This window comes from Vulpes vulpes, chromosome 2 (assembly GCF_048418805.1).
Source record: "Vulpes vulpes isolate BD-2025 chromosome 2, VulVul3, whole genome shotgun sequence".
NCBI classification, from domain to species: domain Eukaryota; kingdom Metazoa; phylum Chordata; class Mammalia; order Carnivora; family Canidae; genus Vulpes; species Vulpes vulpes.
In genome coordinates, this window is record NC_132781.1 from 65,771,185 (window position 1) to 65,785,293 (window position 14,109).

At 33.9% G+C, this 14,109-nt stretch overlaps 1 protein-coding gene across 1 annotated transcript in view; it reads left to right on the forward strand.

Moving 5' to 3' along the window:
- LOC112923648 (transmembrane protease serine 11F) overlaps positions 1 to 14,109 on the forward strand; it is an 89,775-nt gene that overhangs the window by 12,120 nt on the left and 63,546 nt on the right. Inside the window, exon 2 of the mRNA XM_072743499.1 lies at positions 5,916 to 5,996. Within this exon, the coding sequence (XP_072599600.1) occupies positions 5,986 to 5,996 (11 nt within the window). The 5' untranslated portion in view covers positions 5,916 to 5,985. The remainder of the gene's footprint in view (positions 1 to 5,915; positions 5,997 to 14,109) is intronic.

Consider the following 14,109-nt stretch of genomic DNA (forward strand, 5'->3'; position numbering starts at 1 on the left):
AAACAGTTACTAGCCTTTATTCTAAGAAATAGCCTAGAATAGTCTATAAAAGATTGTTTCAGTCACGAATTTAGTAAAGAAATTATAGGATGTATTTAATCACTACTGTATGATTGCTGTGGTTCTTCCCAAACCTTTACTGACTCTCCTAGAGGAAACAGTATCAGCTTCTCTGTTTCTATTAACCTCATCATGTTTCAAAGTAAGAAAATACCCTAACTGATCAAACAGATAGCATTGTGCTGCTAGCAAAGGTTAAAAAAATATTATTCCAGGAAAGAAACAGATTAAATTGTGCAGCAGCATTTTGGCACTGCTCACAACAAAACTACCACTTGTGGCTAGCAAGCCGCCAGCTATCCCCTGGACTATTAATTTTGTACAAGTGGAAAATGAGTTGAAAACATATCATGGCTCTAAGATAGAATGAAAACCAATTAAAAAAAAAAAAGAAAGGCAATCATGACTTGTTTAGTCCAGGAAATGCATCATTTTTGGAGGAAGAGTTTTCCTGGACAACTGGATCCGTATACTTGAGAGATGAAGCAAAAACCTAGATATTCCTAGTTCATCAGTTTGATTTGGGAAATCAGTATGGAAGAAATGCAATCTTACTTATAGTCATGAGCTATGCTCTTCATAGTATTGCATCATGATGTCAAACATATCATCTAGAAAGCTTTTCAACATGGATTTGTTTTCTGTTGCTATTCATGAATTTGGCCATTCCCTGCTCATTGTCCATTTCAGTGATTCAGGGCATTAATTTTCTGATCTTTCTGATGACAGAGAAGCATATATATTCTCTGTGAAGACCCAGGAAACCCTTCCTTATATCATTTTTGCATAGTATAACTGGCCATTTTGGATTTTGCCATTTGATTCTGATGCTGTATCTATGTTCAAAGAATTTTTAAAGAAAGACCCTTTTGGTGGAAGCATCCTTGGCATTAGGAAGTTTGTGTTTTTTTCAATTTTTCCCTTAAAAACTATCCTACCAGCTAGCTCAAGGTGCTTACCAAGTTGGAGATCAAGCTCAAGTTTTTTTCTTTCTAAAGATGACAGGTTTTAATTAGTCAGTAGTTATAGACTACTACCATACAATCTCAGGGACTTACATTTTTAGACTTAATCATGTGAAAAAGCTCGTACAGATGTTATAAAGCCATTTATCTACATAGAAGACCTATTCTTTTTATAAGGTCAGAGTTAAATGTATCATGAAGATATCTATCTGTGAACTATAGATATACTGAAAGTATAACAAAAGAATTTCCAAAATTTGAGTTGAAGTTGATATAGTGTTTTATAACCACAGAACCTACTAATTTTTTTCTGAGTTAAAAAGTTTGTAAATAAAATATTTTCCAATAATGTTACCCAAAGAATGAAAATAAATGACTGTTTGATTTTTAGAAACAGAGTCTAAGTGCTACTGATATTAGCCAATTCACTTCTGAATAACTACTTGCATATCTTCTATTTCCCAACTTTTAGCTGGATGATAGATCACAAAGCATAAAAAAAAGTGAACTCTGCATATAAGAATTCAGAAATATATTTTATAATTACTTGTAAAATAATTTGAGTAGCAATATTTTTAAATATAAAGACTGATAAATTGTTTTAGATTTATACATTTAGATACATATCAGCAAGGACATCACTTAATATGTTATATTTGAATGATAATAGAATCTGTCTACAACTTTGAAGATTGTTATAATGAAGTAATCAGGCTATTGATTGGTATAAAAAATTTTCTTTTGTATGTAAAGTATATAATTTGCTTACAAATAAAAGTTTTCCAAAAGAAACAATTAGGATCTGAGGAAAAAACAAACAACTATTGGCTTAAACACTGGCTCAAAAAACTCCAAGATGCATTCTTTGGGATGAAAAAGAAAGGCATATATGTCATCTTTTGATCTTCTAAATTCCATAATTTAATGAGCACATGGAAATTATACAAGTAAATAAGTTGATCTTAGAGTGTCTCCAATTTTTGTTACCTCAGTTTTCTGGGCAAATAATATTAGTTCTCATAATATACTAAAGAGAGGCCATTCAATTTGGTCTCCTTTTCCGTAGGTCAGTGACACATTCATTCTAGTCCATAGAATTCCTTATCAACCTTGCGGGTGCCATCTTCTATCCATGTTATCACCCTTTGGCAGTTCTCATACTTGAGAAGGTGTAATACTCCACTAAATCCTCTTATGCTCTTTTTTCCCCCTTTATATATTTAGGTCTTTATTTCTACAATGCTTTGCAGTTTTCATTGTACAAGTCTACACATAAATTGCTAAATTTATTCATACATGATTCATGGTTTTATTTTTTTATTTTTAAAATATCTTATTTATTCATGAGAGACACAAAGAGAGAGGGAGAGAGAGAGAGACAGAGACAGAGACAGAGAGAGGCAGAGACACAGGCAGAGGGAGAAGCAGGCTCCATGCAATGGGAGCCTGACATGGGATTTGATCCGGGGGTCTCCAGGCCCTGAGCTGAAGGTGGCGCTAAACCGTTGAGCCACCGGGGCTGCCCTGATTCACAGGTTTAAACATTAGTTTAAATGGTGTTTAACCCCAATAAAAAAATACACAGACAAAAAAATAAAGAGATTCCAACATCCCATTAAAAATTTTTATTTTCCAGGAATATTTTTGGTAGTGTATAGAAATAAACTTAATTTTTGTATTGGCATTAATACCTTGGTAAAGTAATTTATTTATTCTAGAAATTGTTTTTCTAAATTATTTAGGTTTCCTTCCTTCCTTCCTTCCTTCCTTCCTTCCTTCCTTCCTTCCTTCCTTTTTGCCTTTAATTTCTTTTTCTTGCCTTACTTCAATGGCTACTATAGTGGTTTGGGTGTTTTGTTTTTTGGTTTTTGTTGTTGTTGTTGTTGTTTTATTGGAGTTTGATCCTCATGTTCTTGATTCAATGGCAAAATAGTGTGCTGATTGCCTTAAGTGCAAGATAAAATTTGAGGTCACTTATCAAATCTTAGGCTATTAGTAAGTATGAGGCTAAATTATTTCTTTGTTATAACTCTACTAAGTTCAAAACTTAACTAATTTATTATAAAATTTTGCAATTACAGGGAAATGTATGCAAGTCTTTTAGATTCAATTCTAAAAGTTATCTTTTTCCCATTCCTTTCTTTTATTTTGGGCACTGAAGAAACATGATCAGTTTGGGAATATCTTAACTTTCCCCTTGATGTCATGATGTAATGTCATCTTATTATTGACTTTCCCTATTGACATTTTGCAACATACATGCATTGCATTGTCTTTTGACTGATAATAAATCAATCAACAGTGCAGCAATAGAAACCAGTATTGTGCCTGCACATATGCAGCAAGGTGGGCTGAGGGTGCTCCTAACCAATGAAATAAAATTCACATGTAGTAATTTCACTTATGTAGTAAAAATAACTAGTGCTTGGCAACCTCCAGAATTAGCTGATAGTTATTCAGCCTTATAAGAAACATTCATTTAAAACTCTGCATATGCTAATTACTTAGAACCCAATACATCAATATTTTTAATTACGTATTGCAATTAAAATTAATTACAATTTAAAAATTGTGCAGATGCAATATATTACTAAAAAGAGAAGCCATATAAACAGAAGAGTTTTGAAGTCATTGAAAACAATTAGCAATATAGCACTAACTTTAGAAGAAAATGAGAATTGCAGAGAATAAAGTACCTAATATTTTTATGGGCTTTATTCTGAACCAGGCAGTATTTTAAGTCTTTTACATTTATTCTCTCATTTAAACTATGTATGAGTGGTATCCTCATTTTACAGAGGGAGAAACTGACCTGTAGGAAGGTTAAGAATTTTCCTAAAGTGTATAGTTGGTTGATGACAACACCAGGAAATGAACCCAGCCACTATCCAGAGCCTAGTGTCCTGCCACTCCACCAGTAAGGATATTACCTCGGAGAATGAAGAGGAGTTATTTTATGTATTCACTGAAAGTAGAAGAAGGGGGGGAAAAAAACAAGAACAATCAAAGAAATAGAACCTTTGCAATCAGATAGAAGATCATTTGAGAGAATGGCATAGGAAAGAAGAATCCTGAGGGAAACAGATGAACCTTTATTTTTGAATATTTATGAATATAAGAAATATATGCATACCACATCTCATTTCAGACCCTCAAAGCTGGTTCTTGTAATTACATGCTTCTTGTATAGAAAAATTTCCTCCACTTAAGAGAGAGTTTTTCTCTGTATTATTATTTACGAACATGAAGAGCTGAGAATATTTTTATAACATTTAACAAATTACAATATTAAATTATACAAATGTAATATTAATTTATTAGTGAGAAATATTTTAATGTAAACATTAAAAACATTTTAAATGCATATGTATATGATACTAATTTCAAGTTGGCATAGTACTATATATAGCAATAATAGTGGGTTATAGTCATATATTAAAATTAATGTAATTTCTCTAGCACTTTTTTTTAGATTTTTATGATTTTGTACTTTTAGAAAAATTAGATCTCCAAAGAACAAAATTACTTTTTGATCGTTTAAGTTATAATTTTCAATTTAGGTAAAAAGATTGAATAAGTTTTGTGAACTACTTACTCAGGAATTTTTATTCCTTTTCAAAATTATATTACATACTTTTCTGTCATATTATTGATGATTACACAAACTAACCATCTGGCTCAGTTTTTCTGTTTCTAAACTGTCTTGGGAAATACATTTCGCATTAATGACTTTGGGGAATATTACAATAGAAATGTTAAGATTAGATTCATATTATTTGTAGTATTTTAGATAAAGGTATTCTGTGTGAATTACAAAGATAAATATTAAAGCTTTCTTTTTTCTTTAATATCTCCTGGATCTAATCATTTAAAAGTAGCCCTTAAAATTGGAATATTCCTTCTGAAACTTTACTCATCTTCATTAGAAGTTCATATATACAACCCCAAATCTCTGAGATCAAATGCAATTATCCTGAGGAATTCACACACCATTAAGATGAACTAAACTGTGCTTTTATTTTTTTTAATTCCTATTTTTATTTATTTCTTTCAGGGAGAGAAAGAAGAGACAGAGAATAAATGACTAGGGAAAGGGGTAGAGGATGAGGGCGAGGGAGAGAATCCTAGGTAGACACCACCATTAGCTCAATGTGCGGCTTTTTCTGACAACCCTGAAATCATGACCTGAGCTGAAATCAAGAGTCAGACACTTAACCAACTGAGCCAGGCGTCCCTAAGATATTCTTAATGATAAGAAAGAAGAAAAAAGGCATTGTTGTTGTTGTTGTTTTTAACATTCTTCTTTTGCCTTTGTGGGGGAAAAATAAATTCTTTCAATAAAATCTGTAATCTCTAGAACTAAAATGGACAGTATTAGAAAAAGCTAATACAGCCCTTATTTTACTTACAAGCAAAATAAGTCCCTATAAGGTAAGAGACTAGAGCAGGGTCATACCATCAAGGTGGCAGAGACAAGCCCCCTGCCTGGCCCATAGCTCAGGTCCTTACCACACTTGCTTATCTCATGGTTCCATGAAAAGGAAGAGACATAACAATTCCCGTGAAGAAGGAAGAAGTACCATTGACATAGTGTAATGTTTTGTTGGTATTTTTTTAAAAAACAAATTGGGGACACACCTCAATGCTGATCATACCTCCCCAACTGGAAAAGTGTGGTCTTCTGAATCATCAACAATTGCACGTTGTGTGCTGTCCACTGCTTGGAACTCTCTGTGCTATGAAGTATTAATAATTACTTCACTGAGTTGAACTGGCTGGCACAAAATTGATTATGTTCTTATCATGCTATATCAGGACTGTAGCTCTCAGCCACTAAACCTGTCAGACTTGTTTCCTTTCTTGTTGCCAGTGACTCTTATTATTTTCCAGCCTCCCAGCCCTGACCTGGCTGATAGAGATCAGATGGTGACTGGATACAAGCTGTCCCAGCACTGGGTCCATGATGTACGCGTAAGTACTCAGCTTTTCTCAGTCGGAGTTATCAATTGGGACACAGGTTCACAATTCCTGACACAGGCAGGACAAATATTGTCTGGTGGACTGTGCTTTAAAAATAAGGGTTTTTTTTTTCTACGTGTGTTACTGTATTTTGGATTAAAGTTTTATTTTGTTGCTATTTCCACATATAAGAATTTCTTTAAACAGAAAGGACCAATATGGTCCTTTCTTTCTAAATAACAGAAATAGAAATGATATGCAGTAATATATTAGCTCATTATATTTAAACATTTAGGAAAAACTCTGCTTCAAAAGAATAATTTATAATATTTTATTTAATTTCTTTAGTATGATCAATAGCTTAGTATACATTTTTGTGGTAATGTTGTTTTATGAAGTATATTCTGGGAAAACTTGAAATTTATCAAAGGAGACTTTATTGAAATTTCAATTCATAATTCAAAATAAAAAAAGTATGGCGGCAGTAAGATTATATGTATCATGAATGAAGGATGAAAGTTCAAATATTTACACCTAAATATCTAAATAATTATTGAGTTAACAAAATCTACACTGTATGTGACATTTTTCATAATTAACTCCAAAATAATTGATCAATTAATGAATTTAAGGTAAATAAATTTGTATACGTATATATAGTTAGGAATTTCAGGCTATCATTTTACAGACTCAGAAATGAATTACTGATATTTGACGTTAGTGATTTCAAACACCGCATGGTCTACCCTTGCTTCTCAAAGAGGTTCTTGACCTCTCTATAGACACCAATCTCCCAGCTGATCTGCAGACTGATGTTTCCAATTTAATCATGATTCTGTGATCATTATAATTGCACAGTCATTTGATTTTGTCTTCAATAAAGTATAATACTTTAAGCCTGTAGGCTCCAGCACTCTTAAATAATGAGTGTTCTTACCCTTCCAAAATTACTCTGAAATAATAGCATGAGCCCAAGGAAGATTATCTATTTGATGCATAAAGTTTCTCCCCAATGTCCCTTTCAGGATAGCATGATATGGCATATTATCAGTACTTCTCATTAAGTATAGGAGGTGTACGTTTCTCTTCTTTTTTTTTTAAGATTTATTTGTTTATTTGAGAGAGAGAGAACAAGGGGGAGAGGCAGAGGGGGAGAGAGAGAAAGAATCTCAACCAGGTTCCACACTGAACTCGGAACCTGACATGGGGCTCAATCTCACGACTCTGAGATCATGACTTAGTTGAAATCAAGAGTCAGACACTTAACCAACTGAGCCACCCAGGCATATTTCTTATTAGATATGAGAAAGTGTTATTTCTTCTAAAATATTTATTTATTTATTTGAGGGAGAGAGAACACGAATGTGGGGGAGGGTCAGTGGGAAAGAATTTCAAGCAGACTCCCTGTTGAGTGCAGATCCCCATTAAGTGCAGAACCCAGGGACCTTGAGATCATGACCTGAGCCAAAATAAAAAATCCACCACTTAACAGAGCCATCCATGTGCCCCTGAAAGTGTTATCTCTAATTCACCAAGATAAGGACAGAGTAGGAAAAAATGTGCATACAAAAAAATTACTTTTATATATAACAAACATTCATATAGGTATAATATGCAAACAATTTAAGTTTTAAAGAATTAGCAAAGAATTTGAAGTTCTCTCATTCTCATTTTGCTTAGAATTTTGTAGTATTGTTTTTCTATCAGCCTGATTCTACTCTTCCCAATATCTATTCACTCACTTTACCACACTAAAAGTGTCATTACAGACACATGAAATTTCTATATTGAAGTGTCATCAGCTTTTTTTTTTAAAAGACTTTATTCATTTTTTCATGAGACACACACAGACAGAGAGAGAGAGAGAGAGGCAGAGATAGAAGTTAGAGGGACAGGGAGAGGGAGAAGAAGGCTCCATACAGGGAGCCTGATATGGGACTTGATCCTAGTTCCTGGGATCACGCCCTGAGCAGAAGGCAGATGCCCAGCCAGTGAGCCACCCAGGTGCCCATGTCATCAGCTTTGATCCAGAGCTTATAATTCTGAGGATTTTGAGTATCTTTTAAATTAAATTTATTTTTTTTATTTATTTAGATTATTAATTAATTAACTAGTTAATTAACTAATTAATTAATGAGAGAGAGAGAGAGAGAGATGCAGAGACACAGGCAGAGGGAGAAGCAGGCTCCACGCAGGGAGCCAGATGCAGGACTCGATTCCGGGTCTCCAGGTTAGGCCTTGGACTGAAGGCGGCGCTAAACCGCTGAGCCACCTGGGGCCACCCTTGAATATCTTTTTAAATTGGATTCTAGATCAGTATTATTTTTAACAATAAAAAGTGGATTGCACCATAGGGATAAAAAGGTTAGGGAGTAGGTTCATTGACTTTCTTAGTAAAGGTATTTTGCTCAAGAACAGTCTCAGGCTCAAAGAATGAATGGATTAGATGCTACAGCTTCTTAGAAGTTTTGTTTTTCTCATTGTGGTAGAGTAGGAAAGAGTACTAGCATGAGATTTAGATGTGTTCTAGATCCAGCCTTGCACTCGTTTGTCTGGATAAGTCACTTACCTTCAAGATTTCACCTCTTTTCTATGTAAAGTATGGAAAGTTCACATTAATATAAATGGAGGAGGAGTTGTCACCATTAATGAGATTTGAAATAATTTTTGTAAGCACAAAGATATTTTATTATTTATAATTTGGTTTATCTTGGTATTATTCATTTTGTTTTATTTTCTTCGTTAAATAACTGGAAGTAATATCTGATGTTAACTTTGTTATATTTTTACTATATCATAACTAGTAAATCTAAGTATTGTATTGTGGAACTGTTGTTTTAGATGTATGATTATGTGTGTGTTCCATGCTGTGATGTGGAACATTTCTTACTGTGGAACATGGTCAAAAACATTTAAAAACACTGCATTAGCTTTAAAGTCATTTTCAATTCTGTGATTTCGAAAGACTTGATAGCTAGTTAATATGGAGGACATTAACTTTCTTGAGGCTCTAGAGACCATTTAAATTATCCTATAGATTTTTTTCTCCACTAGTCCCTATATCTGGTGCCTCCTACAGGTGAGGAAGAAATCAGAGATATGGTTACCAGCAATATAGATACTTCGGTGCCAGGAGGCCACACCCTGATGGCACAATTGGACAAATGTGAAAAAATAAGTATAAACAGAATGCTATGGGAATATCTGCTTAATCTTATAAAGGCTTCTCTGAGCTATTGAGTGTAATCTAAAAAAAAAAACTTTGGAATTAGTTGGAGGAGAAGGAAGTAGGGATTCTTGACTGGGAGAACACAGCCCTTGTAAAAGTCGTGAGACTTAACACATAGTAGCAAACAGATGTTGGAAATTATCAGAAGAAATGCATGATCAGTCAGACTATGAAGCGCCTTTTGTTTCAGATTAAAATCTCTAAACTTTATGAAGAGAATTGAGTAAAATACTTAAGCACAAGGAAGAAAGGATCAAATTTGTGACTGAGAACCATTAGGGTAGACCAGAACAGTCTGGTGGTTCTACTGTCTTTTGGTACAGTCGCAGAACTAAGTGAAGGGAATGGCATGGACACTGCCTATGTACAAGTTGATTCTTCTGCCTAAAATGAATGTTCCTTCTCACAGTTGATTAGACTCCATATCTTCCTTGAAGACTCTAATTAAAATTACTGTGAAATTTTTCTCCTACCTCACATCGTATGTCTTAATTATTTGTTGAAACACAGCCATCCTGTTAACAAAAGATCACTTTAATAGGGACACCTGAGTTGCTCAGTTGGTTAAGCCTCCAACTCTTGATTTCAGCTCAAGTCATGATCTCAAGATTGTGAGAGCAAGCCCCACATTGGGTGCTGGGCATGGAGCCCGCTTAAGATTCTCTCCTTTATTTATTTATTTATTTATTTTTGCCTCTCTTCCACACTCTCTCTCTAAAAATAATAATAATAATGATAATGATAATAACAAACATTATATATACTTGACACCTCTTTGCATGCTTAACTACTTGTTTATAATTGTGGCCCACAGTTGAACAGACAACTTTCAGTATTCCCAGTGCCAAAACATTGCCTGGCCCATTGTAAACCCTCAACATTTGTTTGTTGACTTACAGTAACATATACCTAAAGCTAAAGAACAGAGACTGAGAAATGAGGAAAAGTTGGAGTAAATAGGGCTCATTCTCATGACCTGAGCTGAAACCAAGAGTCAGACACCCAAGAGGCTACACCACCCAGGCACCAAAGTTTACTTTTCATTACATGTCTATTCAAGAAGGCATATTTGAGATACAGTAATTCAGAGGGTAAATAAAAAGCTAAGTAGTGGAGAGAATTCATTTGAAGTAAACTTATGCTATGGTGCTGACAGGGATTTATTGTAGAAGAGATGAAAGCATCACATATAAATGCCTATAGACTAAATTTTAAAGTTTTATTTATTCATTAATTCAACAAATGATTATTATTCGAACTTATAACATACCAGTAGCACATTACATACACACATAATATATATATGTATATACATGTATTGTACATACACATGATATCTATTGTGAGTTCATATCATGTGTGCATATATACACATATCACATGCACATAAATAAATATACACATAGACCTGTACATGACTACAACAAATATTCTCTACTTTTATGGTGTTTACAATTTAGAAGAGACATGATAAGCAACTAAAACAAATGGCAATAAATTTAAAATGTGTATGTCTGAGGTAAAGGTTTTGTATTTTTTTTCCAAAACCTTTTTCTACTTAGCCTTATTTCTTTCAATAATTTCTTTCTTTCTTTCTTTCTTTCTTTCTTTCTTTCTTTCTTTCTTTCTTCTTTCTTTCTTTCTTTCTTTTTTTAGTGGTAACTGATTCAATAAACACACTGCCTTCTAATAGACAACACCCCATCCTCTCATAGTATTCCTTCAACCTGGCAATTAAGGTGCCTGTAGAAGGCCTTTCCAGCATTCTAAAGGTCAGCTGCCTCCAGATGTTGTGCTATGTGCTACAATAATCAGAGGTCTAGAATCAGTGATAATGCTGGTAGTGATAACTGCTGGCTTTTTTTTTTTTAAAGTAGACTTTTCGTTTATATGATAACACTCTATGGCCTACTTTCATTTGCAGACAAATGAAAGCTAATTTGTGAAATGCATTTGAAAACATTAAATATTGAAAAAGTCTCCCACTATCCTTAAAGAAGATCTCAATAGGATCTAACCCTTTTAATACTATTTAACAAGTGTAGGAAGACATGGAAATCAATACCTTGACCAAGAAAATAGTTCTGTGTTGCTGTGTCCAGTTACTCTCAGTAGTCTTTAAAAAGGGTACTGTGTCTTTGGAGTACTGTAGAGTTAGATGTGTTAGGATAATGCATGGATATTTAGGGGGAAAATAGCAAGAAATTCTTTATGCTCTTGAATCATATATTCATTATATTATTTCACTATTTATTGAAGCATTTGAATGCTTAACATTTCAGGAACACTCACATTCAAAATTCAAGTTGAGAAGCCAATTCAAAGACATGAGAAATACGTGCTGCACTTGCTGTTTTGGATTCTGCACATTATATTTTCTTCCAATAGTGTATATGACTAAACTTTGACTTTCAACTGATTTCTTGTAGTTGCCAGTACTAAAATGTATTTGTCTTTGAATTATTTTGCAAAATTTTTAAGATTTTATAATTAATTGCTTATTATTGTCTAATATTTGAAAATAGGCTACTTTAAGACATTCAGTAAATTTTTTTTTGAGATTTTGTTTATTCATTCATGAGAGACAAAGAGAGAGAGATAGAGACAGGCAGAGAGAGAAGTAGACTCCCCATGGGGAGACTAATGAAGGACTCTATCATGCAGGACCTCCGGATCATGGCCTGAGCCAAAGGCAGATGCTCAGCCACTGAGCCACCCAGGCACCCCAAGGCATTCAGTAATTTATGTAACATTATCACTGGGTAAAGATAGCAGCCTACAACTTAGGTATTTTATATAAAATAAATTAATTTAAAATATAACTATAGGAAATTGCAGTAGTGTGATCTACTAGTGGGAACCATATGAAATGGCCTCTTTTATGGGTTAAAAACAACTTAATACAAGAAATTTCATATGGTTCAAACTAGTCAAATCTCTTCCAGGTCTTATTTCATTTATCCTAGTATACATATATGGTATAACTTATACAACTTTAAAATTACACAATTTAAAGAAACTATCAAGTCAACATTTGAAAAATCCTTCATACTATCTAAAAAACACTGGCTTAGATACAAGAATGTCAAACAACCTTGAGCATACATCTCATAAAGGTGAGATAAGGTAAAGCAAGTTGGCAAGTATTAACTCCTGAAAACAGTTTTAAAAAATCCAGTGCAAAAAAATAAAAAATAAAAAATAAAAAAATCCAGTGCAAAACAGATTGTAGGGTGTGTCTATATACTATTCTAAGTAAAAGAGGCGTGGGTGGGGTGGGGCGGGGAGAATCCAGTTACCTATTTGATCTACAAGGTGTCAAATATTTGCCTTAATTCGCGTGTATCTCCAGACCCGTTTTTCATCCATTGACAGATTCTTGCATATGCTCTGCATTGCTTCTTTTCATAATCTCAAACCTGAATAAGCAAAAAGGCCTAGAATGAATGAGACCTTTAGTGGCAGTGGGAAATCATAAGAGAAGCTATACAAAGCAAGAATCTATGGCTTCATCTTGATTAAAGTTTTAAAAAATAGTTTAAAAACCAAGTCAGTTAGGGGCACCTGGGTGGCTTAGTCAGTTAAACTTCTGCCTTCGGCTTGGGTCATGATCTCAGGATCCTGGGACTGAGCCTGCTCAGCTGAGAGTTTGCTTCTCCCTCTCCCCATGCCTCTCCCACTGCTCATTCTCTCTTTCTCTCTCAAACAAACAAATAAATAAATAAAATAGTATTTCAAAATTTTTAGTTGAAATAAATAAATAAAATCTCTAGAAAGAAATCAGATCAGTCATGTTACTCCCATCTTTCCCCTGAACTCATGATTTTGGTCATACGTGTAGTCATGAACAAGTTGTAGAGACCTGTTAAAGACAGGGGTGGACATATTAGCATAGACACCGCCTCGAAACTACGTCAATGTTATCATTTTAGCTCTCCTCTCTACTAAGTCAGTGAGGCATATCCTGCCCCATTATGGCCCTGCCATCTGCCTTATCCTTCCTCCTATCATTCATCCTTCCATAATCATCTTTCTCCTTGACGGTTACTAGCCCCTGATTATACTTTCATTTGGAATTTCAAACTTTGATTGCCTTAGTGCCACTGGCCACCATTTCTGCTACTGGAAAGATAGAGGAGGGATGAATTTATTTTTCTGTATTTTTCTATTGCTTATACTTCATGTCATTTTTAAGAACATATTAATTCATAGGTTATTGTGTTTGGGTACATAGGATATTATCAGATAAAATTGTTGAGAAAAGTACCTTCTTCACCTTTTTGAACTTTCAGTAAAGTCAATTCAAGAAATAAGTCCTCTTTAGAGGAAAATATAAACTTAGACTCTTCACCTTTCATGATTCATCTTTTTTGGGGCAACTATTTCTTGTTTAAGACTGCTCCTGCATTCTTTATCTTTTGAACCAACAAGAGCTGCAAGAATTTAGTTAGCATTTACTACTCCTTTAAAATTGACAAAACCATTCATTTCTCTTTATTGCTATTTATTTAACTTGTCAGCTGTCATCTTTCTCTTCCTGACAACAGCTTTTAAAATAATGTTAAACATTACTTATAATGAAACTGTAGCAACATGGAAGGATACAGATTACTAACTGGCTTTGAGAATGGCTTTGTTCATACACTTCTGGATTTTGAATCATTTCTTGTAGTGTTGTGTTGATCTATTTGTATTGTGTGATTTGTCCTGACTCTCCCAGGGCTCTCCATTAGTTGGAAATTTGAGGTAGAGTTGCAGTTGATTATCAGGGAACATAGTAAAGTCAACTGACTGTATTCTTACTACCCCATTCAAATGAGCTAAGCTACATACCTTTATATGTGAAATTTGTAAACCAGAATTCAAGTTCAGTAATCAACCTACGTTCCCTCAAAA